This window comes from Quercus robur, chromosome 9 (genome assembly GCF_932294415.1).
Source record: "Quercus robur chromosome 9, dhQueRobu3.1, whole genome shotgun sequence".
NCBI classification, from domain to species: Eukaryota; Viridiplantae; Streptophyta; class Magnoliopsida; order Fagales; family Fagaceae; genus Quercus; species Quercus robur.
Genome location: NC_065542.1, coordinates 22,894,163 through 22,913,571, shown reverse-complemented (window position 1 = coordinate 22,913,571; position 19,409 = coordinate 22,894,163). Strand labels below are relative to the sequence as shown.

Here is a 19,409-nt window from a genome sequence, read left to right as displayed (position 1 = left end):
CAAATAAAAAGCTACGAATCAAACTCCATATCCTGTCAGCTAAAGCCGATGGAGCCAGGGAGTAGGGGGCAGCTGATAAGGGTAATTTTAAAAAAGGTGTTAAACTCATTCACATGAGATAAAGTCATTGGTCTCAAAGAACCCGTCAGCCATACCATGCATTCAAAGAAGAAAACGACAACATTGTGTGGCCGACAAGTCCTTTTCAAAGTCGACGACTCCACCTCAAAGCCAACGACATTTGGGTGGGACGACCAGAACGCCTGGACGTGGTTGGAAACTGATGGAAGGAAGTTGACGGGGATAAAGAAGCTTTTGACGGATCTAGCATGGCTTTGCTTGGACTCCATGAATGAGTATATAAGGAAACATCTTATGCCCCATGGTTAACCCTAATCAAGAGGATCCCTAAGAAAAGGATCCCGTAAGATACACGCATTAACGAGGATGACTGTCAGCTATACACTACTATAAAAACCCCAAAACCCTCACAAACCAAGGTACACATAATTTACCCCAACTCGGGCACCAGGCAGATTTGCCTGTTTCTTAATGAAATTCTAAGTCTTCTTTCTCAAAAAAAAGAAAAAAGAAAAAAAAAAAAAAAAAAAAAAAAGAAAGTAGGAACCAAACCCTAATCACATGGTGGGTTGACCAGCTAAAAGTCTATATGTGCATAATCGTAGTTCGATTTATCGAAAATATAAGTTCTTGATTAGTCAAAATGAATCAAATTTTTGATCTTGCACACTAAAAACCAGAATCAGTGGAGAAAATTAATGTCGTAAAGTAATTTGTGTAATAGCGTGTATTGACTTGCTTTTCTAACTGACTTTGTCTTTTTTGCTTTTAATTGACTAAAAGATTAGACAATGAGTCTATTTGAATACAACTTATTTTGCTGAAAATTGAAAACACTGTAGTAAAATAATTTTTAAATGTGTAAATAGTGTCGTGGGACCCATTTTTAATATATTTTTTTTCTAAATAAAGTGGTTGTCGGTCCTATGAATATTGCATAAACAATGTGTGAAAAGTAACTTTGTCTTCCGCATAGTGTAATCACATGCATGAACAGTATCGGTTACTGTTTATAAGTTTTGAAAAAAAAAAACATAAAACGTGCAAATGCACAAACATAAATGCGGATCCAAACCGCACCAATATATGGTATGTTTTTCTAAGCGTATATGTCTCATAAATAGTATTTGAAGTGTTAATTGGTGCATCTTCCAGCCAAAAAATGGATGCTAAGACAGTTTCCATGTGGAATATCATAATCCCGATGCTTCTCTTGTTGTTTCTCTTATCTAAAACGGTCGTTGCCGCACCAAACAACGTCTTCTCAGTCCCACCAGCCAGTGAGTTCCTTAATTCATGTCCTCTTTTGAGTATATATCATGCGGGTTTCATGTTTTAAATTAGAGGTTTTAGATTTATGCAATTTCTTGTTATGTTTGCAGAGAAGAAGAGAAGCCTGCGAAATAATTTTGTTCAAATCAAAATTATGATTCGGCGAAGTATTCGTCCCCCGCCAAATCCGGGACCCGGTCCCGGTCCCCCCCGGCTATCCCCCCACTGCCGGTGATTGATTCCCATTTAAAGTCACTGCCAATGATTATAAAGCGTAATTCCCTGGAGTTTGCCACCAACATAGTGGTAACCTTCCCTTTGAAATACGTTAGCAGGTTGATTCCGATAGAGTATCAATATCATATGTAGGTATCCCTTTTCATTGTAAAATGTAAACCAGCATTATGTCAGTTACAATTTGCAAACTCTACTAATATCTTCAAATGTGTGTCTGTTACTTTCAATTTGCAAGAAATAAAACTATGAAGTTGATGGTAGGTTTTGTGATGTTTGGAAATCTGATAACCTTGTGAAATCTGTTGAAAATAGTAATGTCTGAAATCTATAAACGCTTTCTGGGTGTAGAACCAGTCAATAAACTCAGAAGGCTTAATTAAAAAAAAAAAAAAAAACATTTTCTTAAATATATATATATATATATATATATATATTTATTTATTTATATATATATTTTTTCTTAATTTTGAAAAAACGAACTTTTTCTTGGTTGGGCAAATGCCAAACGCACTAATATATTGTAACTAATGTGAATGCGTTCATAGTCCAAAGACTCCAAGTATGTCGGCGTGGAAAGCTTGTAATCACAGTGATGCTACCAATTTTGTAATGTTTGACAGAAGTTATTGTTAATTTATTGAATGCATGGTCTTATTTTTTAAAAAAGAAAAAAAGAAAAAGAAATAGAGAATAATTTTTAAGATCACTCTAATATTAATTTAGGTAGTAGTTATCTATTAGTTAGACTAAAGTACACATTTAGCCTTAAGTTGAAGGTTTTTTTTTTTTTTTTTTCCATCACGCACTTTTGGTGCAGTAGTTACTTCATTGGTATAAGTACTTGTGGGGGGTGGGAGGTAAGAGACGGGGTTCAAATTTTTAGAAAGGAGCTTCACAAACATATATACTTAGATTATTCTAGAATAGATTTTCTATCTTGTATAAAAAATAAAAAATAAATAAAAAGTTTCTATTTTTTTATTTTGACCTTTTATATTTGAAAATATTCATTTTGGCAATTATGTGTGATTCTATTGTCATATTGACCTTGTTGTTGATTTTGATTAGTAATTTAGTGATTCTATGAGTGAAGTCTCTTAATGAACAATACTTATTTGGCCCTTAATGGTTAGAACACTAATAGAAATAGACTTATCTTAATATAGAGTACTTATGTGATATTTAGGCAATGTTTGGATCCACGTTTAACCACGTTTGCATTTACGTTTGTTATAAATTGCTGGGACCCACGCAACAAAACGTGGAAACGGGAAACGCCAGCTGAGGAGAAACGCGCAAAGCTGAAGCTGGGAAACGCAAAAAATCATTCGCAACGCACCGTTTCATTAAACTCCTCTACTCAGTACTGTTCATGGACCAGCTCTCTTCATTCTCATCACAGATACGCACCGTTTAATTAAAAAACCGGTCTTGCGCGTCCTGTTCATTGTTTTGTGAGCGTACTGTGTGAACAAAATGAAGCTGTTCTGATGCCCATCACAAAACGGTACGCAACGGCTATTTTCTTCTCTCTCTCACAAACCTGAAAGCTTTATTTTCTTCTCTCTCTCAACTACCTTGGTTCAATGCCTTCAATGCTGGTTGTTGCTCCGTCCGAGTCGTCTTCAATGCTTTGCACCTACCCACAAACCACAAAACCATCAAAACAGAGAAGGAAAGGAACTCAGAAACCCATTAGCCGAACCTCTCTAAACCATTCCCCCCTGTTCTTCCTTCACTCGAGTGAATCTCCTCTCCGCTGTGGACACCGTTGCCGCCGCTGTGGGTCTCCACATTCACCGGTAAGAGTCATTAAAATTAAAATGCTCTCTGATCTGTTGGTGTAGTTATATTGTTTTCTCTGATCTGTGTGATTCTCTGATCTGTTTGTGTTCAATGTTCGTCCTTTTTTTTTTTTTTTTATGTGTTTTCCAAGACAATATGAAAGTAGGTTCTTTGATCCTCTGTGTAAAACTTTGTTGTATTTGGATATATGTGTGAGTTTAGTTTTCATTTTGCCTAACTGATTATGATTATGCACATGAACTGCTTGTTGAAATGTGTCAATGAGGCATTTCATCAATCTATGGTTTTATCTGATCTGTTTGTGTTTAATGTTTGTGCGTTTTTTTTTTTATGTGTTTTCCAAGACAGTATGAAAGTAGGTTCTTTGATCCTCCGTGTAAACCTTTGTTGTATTTGGATATATGTGTGAGTTTAGTTTTCATTTTGCCTAACTAGTTATGATTATGCACACGGACTGCTTGTTGAAATGCGTCAATGAGTGTAGAAGGAAGTTCTAGGAAAAATGGTTAAGGAGAAATTGAAGGATGGTGGTAGTAATGATCAGAGAGCTGGCTGGAAAGACCCTAAGGAACTACAAGCCTTTTGTCAATTATGTGCTGTTCAAGTCCTAGCCGGCCAGAGGAAAGGAGGATTTCTGACCAAACTTGGGGTTGACAACGTGATTGAACAGTTGGGTAACATGGGAAAAGTGGTGACTCCACTTCAGATTAAGAACAAATGGGATCATCTGAAAAAAGGGTGGAGGGATTATAACCAGTGTTTTGACAATGAGACTGGGTTGGGTTATGACCTGGGAACTAGGATGCTTGAGGCCCTTGATGAGTGGTGGACTCAAAAGATTGTGGTTAGTTCACATTACATAATTATGAAATTCTTTATTGTCTACAACTATATTATTGTGTTCTAATTATTAGTTGTCCACACGTAGGCATGTCCCCTTGCAAAAACCTTTAAAAATAAAGGTTTGTCGAATCGTGACTACCTAAACATCATGTATGGAGGCACGGTTGCAACGGGGAAAAATGCGTTCTGCACGAGCTGTCAATTACCAAAGGAAACCACCGAAGGTTCTGTGGACTCTGCTGATAGCACAGAATTTGTTGACCCCCAATGTGAACCGTTTGTGAATGTTGACGCAATGGAGGTTGATAGTCCATCATTGTCGAGGGCAGAACCAGCAGTGAGTAAGGGGAAAGGCTTGGCAACCAGTGTCCACCTTTACAAGCCAATGTACAAGAAATAAAAAAAAAAAGGCATTCAGTTGCGCAAGAGATGTCCGACTCTTTAAAGAGCATCTCAAATGTGATTGTTGAGAGTAGAAGTGGAAGTACACGTAAGGATATTGCTTCCACAGCAACTACTCAGGTTAAAGCCATTTTGGACATGGTGTTGAGTCTTCCAGGGGTGTACTCGGGGCATTACCTTAATCTGTTTAGCACCATCTACTTCATGGAAAAAGAGTGGGGTAGGCACATGTTTCCTGCCCTTGGCGATGACAAGGATATCCAACTGAAGTGGCTAGAAAAAGAGTACTAAAGGCACCCTGAATTCCATTTTGACTGAAGGAAAGAAAATTGTCTCGATAGGAACACGGGCTTGGTGTAGTAATCGTATTTTCAGTGTTGTACTTGTTGGACCATTGTTTTTCTTTTTTTTTTTATTGGTAGAAACTAAAGCTTACCATGGCTGTGTATGTAAAACAAAATTTATCATTTCTATGTCAACTTTTGGGTATATTTATATATGTTTTCCCAATGCCTCTTTTAGCTATCTTTTTTGTATTTTTGATGGTTATGCATTGTTATTTGTGGTAAACTTTGATGATGGTCGTTCATGTTTGGCAAGAAGAAGTCATGGCATATATATATATCATTGAAGCAAGTTCTATGTCTTGTGGTTGTTTTTCTGGTTCTGCATCAAGGCTGCATTAGTCGCTGCATCAGGTGCTGCATCAGAGTGCATCAGGTGCTACATCAGGGTGCATCAGCTGCTGCATCAGGGGGTGCATCAATGCTGCATTAGTCGCTGCATCAGGTGCTGCATCAGAGTGCATCAGCTGCTGCATCAGTGCTGCATTAGTCGCTGCATTAGGTGCTGCATCAGGTGCTGCATCAGGGGGTGCATCAGTGCTGCATTAGTCGCTGCATCAGGTGCTGCATCAGCTGCTGCATCAGGGGGTGCATCACATGCTGCATCAGGTGATTGATAATGAGTAGGTTAGTGAGTTCTTAAGTTATGTTTTTATTGATGCTACATGTCCTATATAGTGAAGCACCATATCAGAGTTGGTTAGACTCTACAAAATGACACTTTTTTTTTTTTTTTTCATGATTGATACAATTACAAATGGGTATTTCTTGATCTCAAAACTGTGGCAATATATGATTGATACCCGATTTAGGTGAACATGTTTAGGGAAGTTGATAATGAGGCATTAGAGTTTTAAACCAGATCTTAAACATTGAAAACAATGTCTCCTTTAAACAGTCCTAGGATACTAGCTACCTTGGCATGAAGTGCAGTAAGGGTTTAGCCTTTGGCTCCTAATGCAAAAAAAGGCAGTCAACTATACTTGGTCAATAAGAGGCATGGAGTGGATCTAGTCCATTAATGAATAGACAGAGCTATTATGAATATAAAATATTGGCAATGTCTACTATGCATCCTTCTGCAAGAACATGATCCAGAATAATGCATGGGAAGATACAAGCTGAGAAACACCAGGCATATCCATTGGTAATTGGCAAGTTAATTTCTCACTTTTCTTTCAAAGGGGCATAAGTATTCATTTAACCATCCACCGAAGCAAAAATTTTAATGAATTGATTCATTCAACCTTCCACCTAAATAAAAGTTTAAAAATAATTAATTTTTATTTTTTGTATCAAAATAGAAATAATTTTATGTCTTAGCATTTAAAATTTAATAATTTTTTTGAGAAACTACTTAACTTATATATATATATATATATATATATATATATATATATATATAAGCGCAAAAAAACTCAAAAGAAAAAAATAGTATTTTGCACCAAATATGCCTTGTCAATGTGTAAATGCCAAGTACGTAAACTAAGCATGTTGATTGATAAATTTTTAAAATTAAGTGCCAAGACCTTATATTATCCTACACTCTCAACTAATAATTTTATTCCACATGTTTTATTAGTTAAGTTGCAATATCCTTATGTTTGCCATAGAGAGTATTCTTGAAAAGATAATAGAATAAGTTTTATTTTATTCATGAACTGGGTAGAAATATATATTTTTTAAATGAAATTTATTCTCAAAGAAAATTGTGGTATTTTAGCATGTATGCAAAATTTAGACAAGAAGAAGAAGAAGTGGAATATATTACCTATCCACCAAAGAATTAAATTTTCTTTCAGTTTTTTCTTACGTGGTAACATAAAAACTAAAAAAATAACTTGTCTAGAATATTATTAAAACAAGTGTTCCAATCAAATAGTTTTGCTAGTGAAATTGCTCGCGTGGATATATGATCTCAAAATTGCTAGTGAAATTGCTCGCGTGGATATATGATTGATACAAGAAATTTGTGTTTCTGCTTTGAACAGTTTATTATTGTTGCTAGCTTTTGTACCTTAAATTCATCATTTTCTGGTTTGCAGCTGAGTACTCTCTAGCATTTTTATTGAAGTGCCTTGAGTGATTTCCTCAGTTCAAAGGAAGGGACTTTTATATTACAGGAGAGAGCTATGCAGGTTGAGTTCAATCTTTGTATATAGTTATTAATCTAAAGTAATGCCAATGTTTTTGTTTCTACACCATTGAATAGATGACACTGAAAAGCATCTGTAGGTCTGTTATTCGAAATACATGATATATGGGCCTTTTCCAAGCATCAGTTATTGTTGGGTTAAAATTAGGGACAGTGAAAGAATTACAAAGTAATATATTATGCTTATAATGTGGAATTATTTTAGTAATTTCATCGCCTTACTACCCTCCACATCCATCCCATTGTATAAATTTATTTTATATCATTGCAGCAGTAGTAATTACAACACTTATGTAAAACAAGGGAAGTAAGACCTCCATTTCATGCTTATATGCAATTGTTTGATTATTGGAGTAAGGCTTCCATTTCATGCTTTACTTATTCTACTAATGCTCAAGTATTAATATCTGACATGATGTTCAATGGAATTGGTTTTGTATTTCAATGTTTTAAATCAATTTGCTTATGCATTTTGGGAAACTTCTATATATATATATATATATATATATATATATGTAAGCAAGTAGAGATAATTAATTAAATATATGTATTTCAATATTTTATACTTCCACCTAAGTGTTGAGAGTTTCTTTGGCTGTGTTGGGATATACAAGGAGAAATAGGCATTAATGTAGACTCAAGGTATACAAAAGGATGGATTTGCTAAACGACTCATCTGATTCCCAGCACCAGTAAGTTTCTATACTTTCCCCTCTAGATGTGAATATACAATTTGAAGAAATCTTAGATGAAATCATGAAAGCATATGCTTAGGATTGTTAATTTAGCCTACATTTTTTTTTTTTTTTTTTTTTTTGTTTACTAACCTATGTATTATAGTATCACATTAGTATTTGTACATATGCAGGGACAATGACTTCTACCTGAGCGACGACATTGTACTCGCAGCATATATAGCAGGGTGTTCATGTGCATTTTACGTGGAGACCTATATGACTAAAATACCATTGCATACGAATATACAAAGTGGGTATGAATGGGTACAGTATACATTAATTGGAAATAAGGAGAAATGTCGAAGAAATTTTAGAATGTCAAGCCATGTGTTTGGACAACTATGTAATACATTGCGCCAGTATGGATATAACGGTATCAGAAGAATTTGCTTGGAAGAGTCTTTGGCAATGACATTGATGGTACTTGGTCATGCCGAGGGTAATAGATGGGTACAAGAAAGATTTCAGCACTCGGGTGAGACAGTGCATCGACACGTGACCACGGTAGTTAAATTGTTAGCCACCGTAATGGCACCAAACATTATCAAGCCTGCTGATCGTACATTTCAGGACGTGCCAAAACATATTCAGCATTCAAGTCGATATTGGCCACATTTTAAGGTACTTTCTGAATTTGGTATCTTCACTTGATTTTATTCAAATTATCTTTATGGTTATACCATGTATTTAATTTCACATTTGATTTTTGTTGCACTGGTTAGGGTTGCATTGGTGCAATTGATGGGGTCCACATCCCCGTGATCATACCAGATGAAGAGCAACACCCGTACTATAACAGGAAGGGGATCACCACAACAAATTGCATGTGTGCGTGTGACTTTGACATGAAGTTCACATTCGCATGTGTAGGGTGGGAAGGGTCAGTGCATGACACGAGGATTTTTTTAAGCTGTCTCAATAATGAGAGCGACAACTTTCCAAAAGCTCCAGCTAGTTAGTAAATATGCAGTTTAATTACAGTATTAAAGTATGTATTAATGTAGTGAAAATGCTAATGTAATAAATGTTTTCATCTATAGGAAAGTATTATCTTGTTGATTCAGGGTACCCTATGAGGAAAGGGTTCCTTGCACCATATAAGGGGGAGAGGTACCACATCCCCGAATTTCAGCCTTATGAAGTGCTGCATCGTCCAGAGGAAAGATTTAATTATCTCCATTTGTCACTCCGTTCGGTCATAGAACGAACTTTTGGAGTTTGGAAGAATAAATGGAAAATTTTGAGAAATATGCCAGGGAAGAGTATACATAGTCAATCGAAAATCATTGTTGCTACAATGGTTCTTCACAATTTCGTTAGAGCACATGAGATAAATAATAATGTTAATAGTTCCAGATATACAGGGGGCACATCTGGACGTAGTGAGAGAGGTCATTACGATGCTGAGGCACATGCAATCTCAATCTTGGACGAACCTGAGATGAAACAAGTTCGTGACAATATCACAGCATCGATATGTGCGGACGATAACTGAGTATGTTGACTATTATTTTTGTCACAATAGAAATTTAGTGTGGTTGAAAATACCATTGACATTATGGAAATTTTGTTTGTGGGGACCAAATTGGACAGTTCACAAACTTCAATATTGTATTACCATTTTTTGTTATACTGTTGGTAAGCACAATTGAGGGCTCACAAAACTTGATTGTAATACCATTGCAGTATGCATTTGTATATAATCGTTACACGTGAAACTCATGGGTATTGCAACAGTAGATGTCAAGATTACAGGAAACTTATAAATAGACCCCAATCTTATTTGAACAAGAGATAAACAATACTAGAAAACATAAAACCCGTTTGTATACAGGAGAGAGTATAGCTTCAATATAATTAAGATTGTACTCTTTCTACATATGTAGCAACCTAGCTTTGGGTCACAGAGTACCATTACATAGCAAAGTGAAAGTTCAAAAACGTGTACAAAAACACTTTTGAACGTTTAGACCCCCAAAAACCAATTTAATCAACACACGCAATATGTTAAACAATAGTGTGCGGAAACTTAACATATGCTATAACATGGTATTGATTAAACAACTATCTAAGCCACAACAAAATAAACCACAGCAGATAATGTAAAGGCAGAGATAGAGAGGAAGGAAGATGCAAACACAGCGATAACACCAGATATGTTATCGAAGAGGAAACCGAAGACCTCGGCGAAAAACCTCTCCGCCGCCCTCCAAGCGGTAATCAATCCACTAGAAAATACAGTTGGGATACAAGGACAGCAATAGACCCTCCAAGCCTAATCTACCCAATGCACCTAAGCCCTCCAAGCTTCTTGCTCCAACGAGGTTGCGCCGAACCTTTTTCTTTTCTAGCTTTCCGGATTCCGCTACTACACCGTAGCATCAACCAATGAATATTGGCTCCTTCCTAACTGCTTCCCAGAACTCCAAACGTCTGTCTCACAGAGATGATAATGGTGAGAACCAGGTTTGGTATAAAGGCCTCTCAAGGATTTGACAATGGAGAGGAAGAGAGTGAGGGATTTTGATGAGACTCTAAGGTAGAGATTGTGGGTAAAACAATCTGGTTTTTCTTTAGGGTTTCTCTCTCAAAATTCTCTCTGGAAGCTCTCTTTCAATCGTGGGTTAAAAGGGTATTTATACTAAAGAGGAGTGGAATGCGAAACGTCAGGTTTTTCCAAAACAGGGGTGGCTCGCGGCTTGACCTCGCGGCTTGACTAAGTCGCGAGTTCCAGTCGCGAGTTAACCGTATGGCCAGTTGTCCTGTTTTGTCCTGTAGTGCTCCAGCTAGCATGACTGTTCATCTTCCAGCATGCTTGGCACGTGTGCAGATTCTGGCGGGTTGAAGCCGCGAGTCCAGCCGCGAGTCCCAGCCGCGACTCTCTGTTTTCTTGCACACTCTTGAGCAATCTTCACACTATCTCACTCACTACCCTTACAACAATCCCACCTAAATACAGGGTTACTAAATGCTGAATTACAAGCAAATTTGGCACGGAATAAAGCCAATTAGATGGTTGAATAAATTCAACCTTACAATCTCCCCCTTTGGCTATTCCGTGACAAAACCCTAAAACAGACTCTAGACTTAACATGTGAGTTGGGAACAGTTGATCAAAACTCACTCACACCTAATTCTAGAAGCTGTGAAGCACTTGAATCATATGAACATAAACTCCTGAAACACAACAATACACCATGATCATTGTAAGCAGAAAATTATTAATGCATATGAAACAGGCAAAAAGAGATCAAGCATAAGATGGAGTTAATGAACAAACCATGGCTTGATCAACCAAGTGAACACCACAAGGTAGTGATCACAGTGCTCATTCACACTTGGAATGAACACAAGGACATACAAGTTAACATGCACAAGGCAAGACACTTGTATGTACAACACTCAACCAATGCATAGCACACAAGGCATATGCATCTAGGAACAATCCTACAAGGGCACAAGAGTGACAGTACATAAACCACAATGCTGAACATTTAGATTTAAAATACTGATTTCACATAGCATAAAGGCTGCACTTAAGCATGGTACATACCACAAGGCCTACAAACTATGCATAAAACATAAACCCTCAAAGCTTACAAAAGCATATGGGTACAAACTAACAAATACCTGAATAACAACATCAAACATATATAAAAGTTTATCCAAGAGTATATGAAGAAAGTTAGAAACAGTTATACACCAAAACACAGTGTATCAAAAACATAAAAAAAAACATAAAAACACTAATTACTCCCCCTCAACAAATTACTCCCCCTCAAAAGCTGCTTTTCTGCTTCAATTATCAATGGACTTTCTCCCCCTTTTTGACATGGAATGGCCAAAGGGTCACTGGTCATGCTGAGTTGTGAAGCTGTCAAGTGTAGCAGCCAAGACATCAATCTGGTCTTGCATGGCTCTCATTCTGTCAGAATGCTCAGTCTGGACTGCCCTGATCCCATCAAGCCTTTCCAGAATGATCTGGAAAGCATCTGGAGGTGCATCTGCAGAAGTTGAAGCTCTGGACCTCTTGCCACTCCTCCTTGGTGTTGAGGTGGATGCATGCCCTGCTGCCTCTGCATCAGTCTCCATTGGGACTTCCTCTCCTTCATCACCTTCATCTTCTTCTCCTGGAAGCCTAACACTGATCCTTTTGCAGGTAAGTTTGTTGATTGCAGAGGGTGTGGACATGTGACTGATGTCTTGAGGAATTTGAACACCCTTCCTTCGAAATATCCTCATTAGGAGACTGGGAAAGATCAGTTTTGGTCTAGATGTTGTTCTTGTCTCATCCACAATGATGTCAAAGATGTGGGAACTTATATCTATGAAGTTCTTCTCTTTGAGATCCATCAGAAAAATTGCTCTAGCACAATTGATTGTGGTCAACTTCCTAATAGGATAAAGGTTAAACATCATGATTATGGTTAGAACCCTCATGTCCACTGGAAAGGCAGTGGTATTCAAACACTTCCCTTCTCTCTGCCCACCTATTCTCTGTTGAACTGTTTCAATAGAGACACTCCTATCCTTGAAATTGACAAACTCCTCATCATCCAAACCCTCAAGCCCTAGTACATCATCTATGACATGTGCATCCAAGATGAATTCTTTCCCTCTAACCCAGCAATTTAACTCATTCTCCTTTATCACAGCATTTGAATAAAATTCTCTAATCAGAGGTTCACACACCAAAGGGAAATCACTCAAAAGTTTGTCCCATCCTCTTCCTTCAAAACAACTGGGAATAAAAGTTTGCCTTAGATCGTCCAAATCCACAAATCTCTCTTGAATGATTCCTGCATTCAAGAAGTTATCCTTGTATCTCTCAAAATGGTGAACAGACCTAAACAATCTAGGATCCATCTTAAGTCTTTTGTCAGCCTTCTTCGCAGTAGATTTCTTCTTCTGAGGTGAAGGAGCCATCTGTGAACAATCAGAAAAGGCCACAACAACATATAACAATATATGCGCATAACCAGTCAGTACCATGTAGTTAACAGAGAGAGATATCAATCAAACAAGTGAACTTCAACCACTTAAACAGCAAGCAATTTAGTTCAAACATATGGATAACCCAAGCCTAGGATAGGAAACACATGAACAACATGGTGAAGCTATCCTGAAGGCAGATGAAGGACATTGAGGCAGATTTAAGAAAAAAATGATATGACAAACAAACAATATATTGAACCTAACAGAGTCTTCCCACAGATTATCAAACTAGGACATGCACATCTTGCAAAGGAAAACACACAATTTCAACAGAACCAATAGTAACATCTCAACAGCTCAAAGTTCAGAATGAAATGAAAAGAATACTTAGCTAAGCACAAGAGCAATAGGACAAAGACTATCATTAACACAACCTATAACAACAGAATCCACAAGCTAAGCAAGAACAAAAAGCAGAGACCGAACCACAAACCCATTTCAAAAACACAATCAAATGCGAAAAATCAAGGGTAAAAGCACAAAATCAAGTAGAAAAGAGTGAAAATCAGAAAACCCCAACCTGGAATTCGACGATTTTGGGCTGTAAGGATGCAACACTAGAGATTGGAAAAGGGAGCACGGAGTGTTTGGGAGGGAGAGTGTTTAGAGAGAAGATGAACAGTCACAAAAATTCGAGGGAAAAACTGAAAAAGTTTAAAAACTGCTCCTGTTTCTGCAAAACACGCGATTTTCGCGACTGGTTCAAGTCGCCACACAGTCGCCAGCTCAAGCCGCCAAAGCACTCAAGAGGAAAATTTTGAAAAAATTTTCTAAGTGTTTTTCGCGACTGGAAGGTCTACCCGCGAGTGAGTCGCGAGCTGAGCCGCGAAAATCTCTGAGTGAATCTCGCGACTGGACCTTCCACTCGCGAACAAGTCGCCAAAACTGACCAGCGAAGATGCGACTGATGCTCGCGACTTGACACACCCGCGACTGAGCCGCCAAAACAGGACAAAACTGTATTTTTGAAATTTTCAGATTTTTCAGCAAAACACTTTCCAAAAACACCTAAAACACTCAAAAATCTTTTTGTGCTTGAATTAACAAAGATTGAGTATGTGAAAACGCATTTTATCAAGTACAATTACACAAATGAATATGGCATTTATCAAACATAAACTTGTGTGTTGTGTGTGGATATCAACAATGAAATAGTCCTTTGTCTAATGTGAAGCTTCAATGATCAATTCAACCAAGGCATACACAATTAGCACTAGATCATGTGACCAATCTCAATTATAGAAATATGAATATATGACTTCCCACACAACTTGATAACATAACTTGGAGCCTTTCATTTGACTCCACTTTCAGCCATAACATTTGATCTTTTGAGGCAATCATCTCTCATTGTGAGAGAAAAAAAAACATTTTTCTTTGAAGAATAGGACTTTGGCCTTTTTGAAAGAAATTTCACTTTTAATATAAAGTCGCTTACCCTTTTTCCTAGTCAAATACTAGAATGTGCGACAGGCTTTTGCAGCTCAATATCTCTTTTCATTTGGAGATTTACATTTAGTGAGCTCTTTTTAGCAAAAAAAATAAAAAGTGGGAAGAGATATAGACACAAGTCTATGCAAGTTTCAAGATCAACATAACCATTCACTAATCATTCATGACAAGTTTGAAGATCTATTTACAACAATCACATAGATTTCAAGATTTTTCCCATAGTGATATGAGTGCATGAAAACAAGTAATGTTCGAAAATGCACAAAGCCATTAGCACAAAGGTACACGGCAAAACGAGTTTTAAGACAAAAACTCAACAAAGTCAATCAAGCCTTTTGATTTTCAAATTTTTATGTAATTTTGGATTTTTGACTCAAGAAACAGAAAGATTGATAAAAACACAATTAAGAAAAATTCACAAACAAACAAACAAAATCAAAAACAACAAGCATATCAAACAACCATAGTCACAAAGCATAGGAAGTATTAATGCATGGACATGTTGTAATGCTTATGCATGAGTACCCCTTTTCACCCACACGACACTTGCGTTTGGGGTGATTTCCTTAGAGGATTGGGTACGGGAGTTAGGGCTTTCAAACCTTCGTGAGAAGCTTTCCAAGCAGTTGGTGAATGCACCAATCATCTTCATCACGTTCATCATTCCGGGATCTCCGTTTTGCTCTCTAGGTTGATCCCCTGCCCACGTTCTCCTATCAACTCTTGGTCCTCCTGACCTTTGAGGAATAGCACTGTTCTTTGCTCTCAGCTTTTGGCAATTTGGTCGAGTGTGCCCTTGAAGTCCACAGTAATGGCACACATACATTCCTCTAGGACCTCTTTGTGGTCGAGGACGTGACTTGGCACGAGACTCAGACCTGCCCACATACTGATTATGATGATTCAGCATCCGTTGGTCCACCACATTCTTCTTCTCCTCCACCTCGAGGTTCACATTAGTAGAGTCAGCTACAACTGGATCTTTGGACTTCACAAACTTCACTTCTTTAGTGACATTTCCAGTTGAGCTACTTCCTCCGGTATATCCCAGTCCGGATTTGTCTGAGAAGCTCTTTTGAGATGATATAACATCATCAAGCTTCTTGGTGGTGACCCTCTCTATTTTTGCATTTGCTTGAACAACCTCATTCTCAAGGAATCTCACTTTAGTGTAGGCTTCGGACAGCTCACCATTAAGGGTTTCAATCTCGCATTTGGCCTCCCTATATCGGATTAGGAGACTTTTGTAGTCCCCCTCAGCCTTCTTCATCTTTCTCACAGCAGCCTTGGCTACCCTTGTGTATTCACCAGATTTCTCCAAAAGTGAGTTGTAATTTTCTTGAAGAGTTGCAGTGCATTCTTCTTCTTCAGCTTCCGATTCTTCAACAATTCCTAGTGAGTCATCCTCACTATGTTCTCCAAGGTCTTGAACAAGCAAATTCAATTCATCCGAAGACTCAACATGAGCAATAGTCATGAAAGCTGAGTAGTTCCCTTCTCCATCACAGCTCTCTTCAGATTCTGAGTCGGACGAGTCTGAATCACTCAAGGTCGTGGCATACACCTTGCCTTTTGATTTCAAATAGTTAGGACATTCCCTCTTGAAGTGTCCATGCCCGTTGCATTCAAAACAAGTAACACCTTGTGTGGATTGGGATTCTTTTCCATCTTTCCTTTGGAAATCCCTCTTCTCTCTTCCAGAATTTTGGAATTTTTTCTTATCATCAAATTTTCCATTGTTTTTGAATTTCAAAAACTTCTTGAAATTTTTAACAAGATAGGCTACATCCTTGTCCACCATATCTTCTCCCGAAGAGCCTTGATCTTCCACCTTCTCATTAACAGTCTTTAGAGCAATGGATTTACCCTTCCGTTGATTTGGCAGTGACATTTCATAGGTTTGTAGAGAACCAACCAGCTCCTGAACCTTGATGTCGTCAAGATCCTTGCTCTCTTCAATGGCTGTTACTTTGGCACGAAAGCTTTCTGGCAATGATCGAAGGATCTTCCTTACAATCTTAGAATCCTCCATCTTCTCCCCCAAGTTAAACTTGCTGACAACCACTTCATTTAACTTCCTATAGAACGAGTCGAAAGACTCATCCTCACTCATCTTGAGCTCCTCAAACCGAGTGGTCAGCATTTGTAACTTGGTATCTTTCACCTTCTTCGTGCCTTCATAAGTTGTTTCCAGAATCTCCCATGCATCTTTGGCAATAATAATGTGAGAAATCCTGTGAAATTCATCTGGAGACACACCACAGAAAATAGCATTTAGTACTTTACTGTTAGCATTAGATGCAGTAAGTGCTGCCTTATCCCATGTGGATTTGGCTGCTTCAGGTTTGGTCCAACCCATCTCAACAGCATCCCACACGGATTCATCAATAGAGCATAAAAAGGCTCTCATACGAACCTTCCAAAATGCATAGTTACTTCCATCAAAATATGGAGGTGCATTAAGGGATTGAGACCTATCCATCTCAAAAGAAAGGGAGTCAAGGATCACACAATGGTAATAAAACCAAACAGATGTGTACCCACTCTGATACCAATTGAAAGTTCAAAAACGTGTACAAAAACACTTTTGAACGTTTAGACCCCCAAAAACCAATTTAATCAACACACGCAATATGTTAAACAATAGTGTGCGGAAACTTAACATATGCTATAACATGGTATTGATTAAACAACTATCTAAGCCACAACAAAATAAACCACAGCAGATAATGTAAAGGCAGAGATAGAGAGGAAGGAAGATGCAAACACAGCGATAACACCAGATATGTTATCGAAGAGGAAACCGAAGACCTCGGCGAAAAACCTCTCCGCCGCCCTCCAAGCGGTAATCAATCCACTAGAAAATACAGTTGGGATACAAGGACAGCAATAGACCCTCCAAGCCTAATCTACCCAATGCACCTAAGCCCTCCAAGCTTCTTGCTCCAACGAGGTTGCGCCGAACCTTTTTCTTTTCTAGCTTTCCGGATTCCGCTACTACACCGTAGCATCAACCAATGAATATTGGCTCCTTCCTAACTGCTTCCCAGAACTCCAAACGTCTGTCTCACAGAGATGATAATGGTGAGAACCAGGTTTGGTATAAAGGCCTCTCAAGGATTTGACAATGGAGAGGAAGAGAGTGAGGGATTTTGATGAGACTCTAAGGTAGAGATTGTGGGTAAAACAATCTGGTTTTTCTTTAGGGTTTCTCTCTCAAAATTCTCTCTGGAAGCTCTCTTTCAATCGTGGGTTAAAAGGGTATTTATACTAAAGAGGAGTGGAATGCGAAACGTCAGGTTTTTCCAAAACAGGGGTGGCTCGCGGCTTGACCTCGCGGCTTGACTAAGTCGCGAGTTCCAGTCGCGAGTTAACCGTATGGCCAGTTGTCCTGTTTTGTCCTGTAGTGCTCCAGCTAGCATGACTGTTCATCTTCCAGCATGCTTGGCACGTGTGCAGATTCTGGCGGGTTGAAGCCGCGAGTCCAGCCGCGAGTCCCAGCCGCGACTCTCTGTTTTCTTGCACACTCTTGAGCAATCTTCACACTATCTCACTCACTACCCTTACAACAATCCCACCTAAATACAGGGTTACTAAATGCTGAATTACAAGCAAATTTGGCACGGAATAAAGCCAATTAGATGGTTGAATAAATTCAACCTTACACAAAGCATCACGCCTAGTTAAAACTACATGAAAAAAGCCATCAACTTCCTTTGTAAGAAGATCTATAGTCCCTATGGAAGTCCCTCTGCTCTCCTTGCCAAATCTGAAACGGATGACAAGGAATGCTTCCACTTTAATAGGGTCCACACCACCTTGGATCATGGGATACAATTTATTTACACTTGTATCAACTGCTTCGAGCTCTTTCAAAACTGTAAATCTTCCACTTGAATATAAATTTCTAATTTCGCTATTAATGCTAGTTTGCAAACTAGTAAAAGCTTGAGCCCACAAAACCCTTTGTCATCAACATTCAAATCAAACAACTCTATTGCAGAACCAGAGAAAGGTGAAGAAAAGACACTGTAGATAAATACCATCTCCACCTTAACCCCATACATAGCACGCAGTAAAACCTTCCCTTTGGCTGAGTTCGTAACCTGGTCCGTTGGGTTAAGCTTTCTCAGCCTCCCACCCAAGGTTTCCTCAAAATTGTTCAACAGTAAAAGAAGCCTTTTAGACAAATTGCAACCCTTGGGTGATATCATCCGGGAAGGATTTCCAAAACGGAAGAAGGGATGGGGTAAACCATGTGGACGACTCATGTCAATGAATTAACTGCACAAGAAAGTTAAAACGGGCAGGGATGACATTAGAAAAAGCATCAGAAAAACCATAAGACAAAGCACTAATTTCCCGCACCATATGAAAAAAATTAATACAATACAGCATTTTTGCTTGCAGTATAAACAATTCCTTGACACAACAGCAGGAAAGTAATCATTTCAGCAAAGATGTTTCTACCAAAACACCTACCTATGGATAATAACTAGAACCAAATAGAATACTTCTAGAACTATAAAGGTAAGTGCAATTATCATTCTGACTGATAATAACTCACCATCAGGAAACAACAACAACAACAACCATGCCATCTCAGCAATATAATCAAGCTACAGACTAATCCCTTGACTTCCTTCAAATCATATTCATACAACAGATATAGATCCCATAATTTCCATTTTCACAGGGGTACTCTCATGAACCCAGCTTTCAAGAGCAAAACCAAAACCAACAAATTTACAGCAAATAATTAAAACAGAATTTAAAAAAATAAAAAATAAAAACAATGAAGACACAAACCCTGTGCTTGGTATAATTATACATCAACAGCAAAAGGTTTAAACTTTCAACCATAAATCCCTTGCATCCAAACATATACCATCAGAAATTAAAACAAAGCTTTCATTAGTAACCATAACTATTTGTGTCACAACTTGAAGGTCCATGTTCAAGATTTAGAAAAGAATATACAGATTTCATTATCAACTACTAATATCAAACAAGTTCATAATTTTGCTGGTAAGACAATAACACATGCAAACTCCCAGCTGACAATTCAGCTTAGTTATGATGCCA

The 19,409-nt window shown here is 38.0% G+C and overlaps 1 protein-coding gene, 1 long non-coding RNA gene and 1 pseudogene across 2 annotated transcripts; 2 read left to right on the top strand and 1 right to left on the bottom strand.

Moving 5' to 3' along the window:
* Positions 1–1,215: 1,215 nt before the first annotated feature.
* Positions 1,216–1,817, top strand: LOC126699686 (uncharacterized). Its single transcript, XR_007646863.1, has 2 exons — positions 1,216–1,361; positions 1,464–1,817. It is a non-coding gene; the product is annotated as an uncharacterized LOC126699686 (long non-coding RNA).
* Positions 1,818–4,075: 2,258 nt separating this feature from the next.
* LOC126700858 (uncharacterized) lies at positions 4,076–4,639 on the top strand. Its single transcript, XM_050399036.1, has 2 exons — positions 4,076–4,240; positions 4,325–4,639. Exons 1-2 carry the CDS (start codon positions 4,076–4,078, stop codon positions 4,637–4,639), a joined length of 480 nt encoding a protein of 159 aa, XP_050254993.1.
* Positions 4,640–9,272: 4,633 nt separating this feature from the next.
* On the bottom strand, positions 9,273–18,673 carry LOC126700857 (protein BPS1, chloroplastic-like; annotated as a pseudogene).
* Positions 18,674–19,409: the final 736 nt, after the last annotated feature.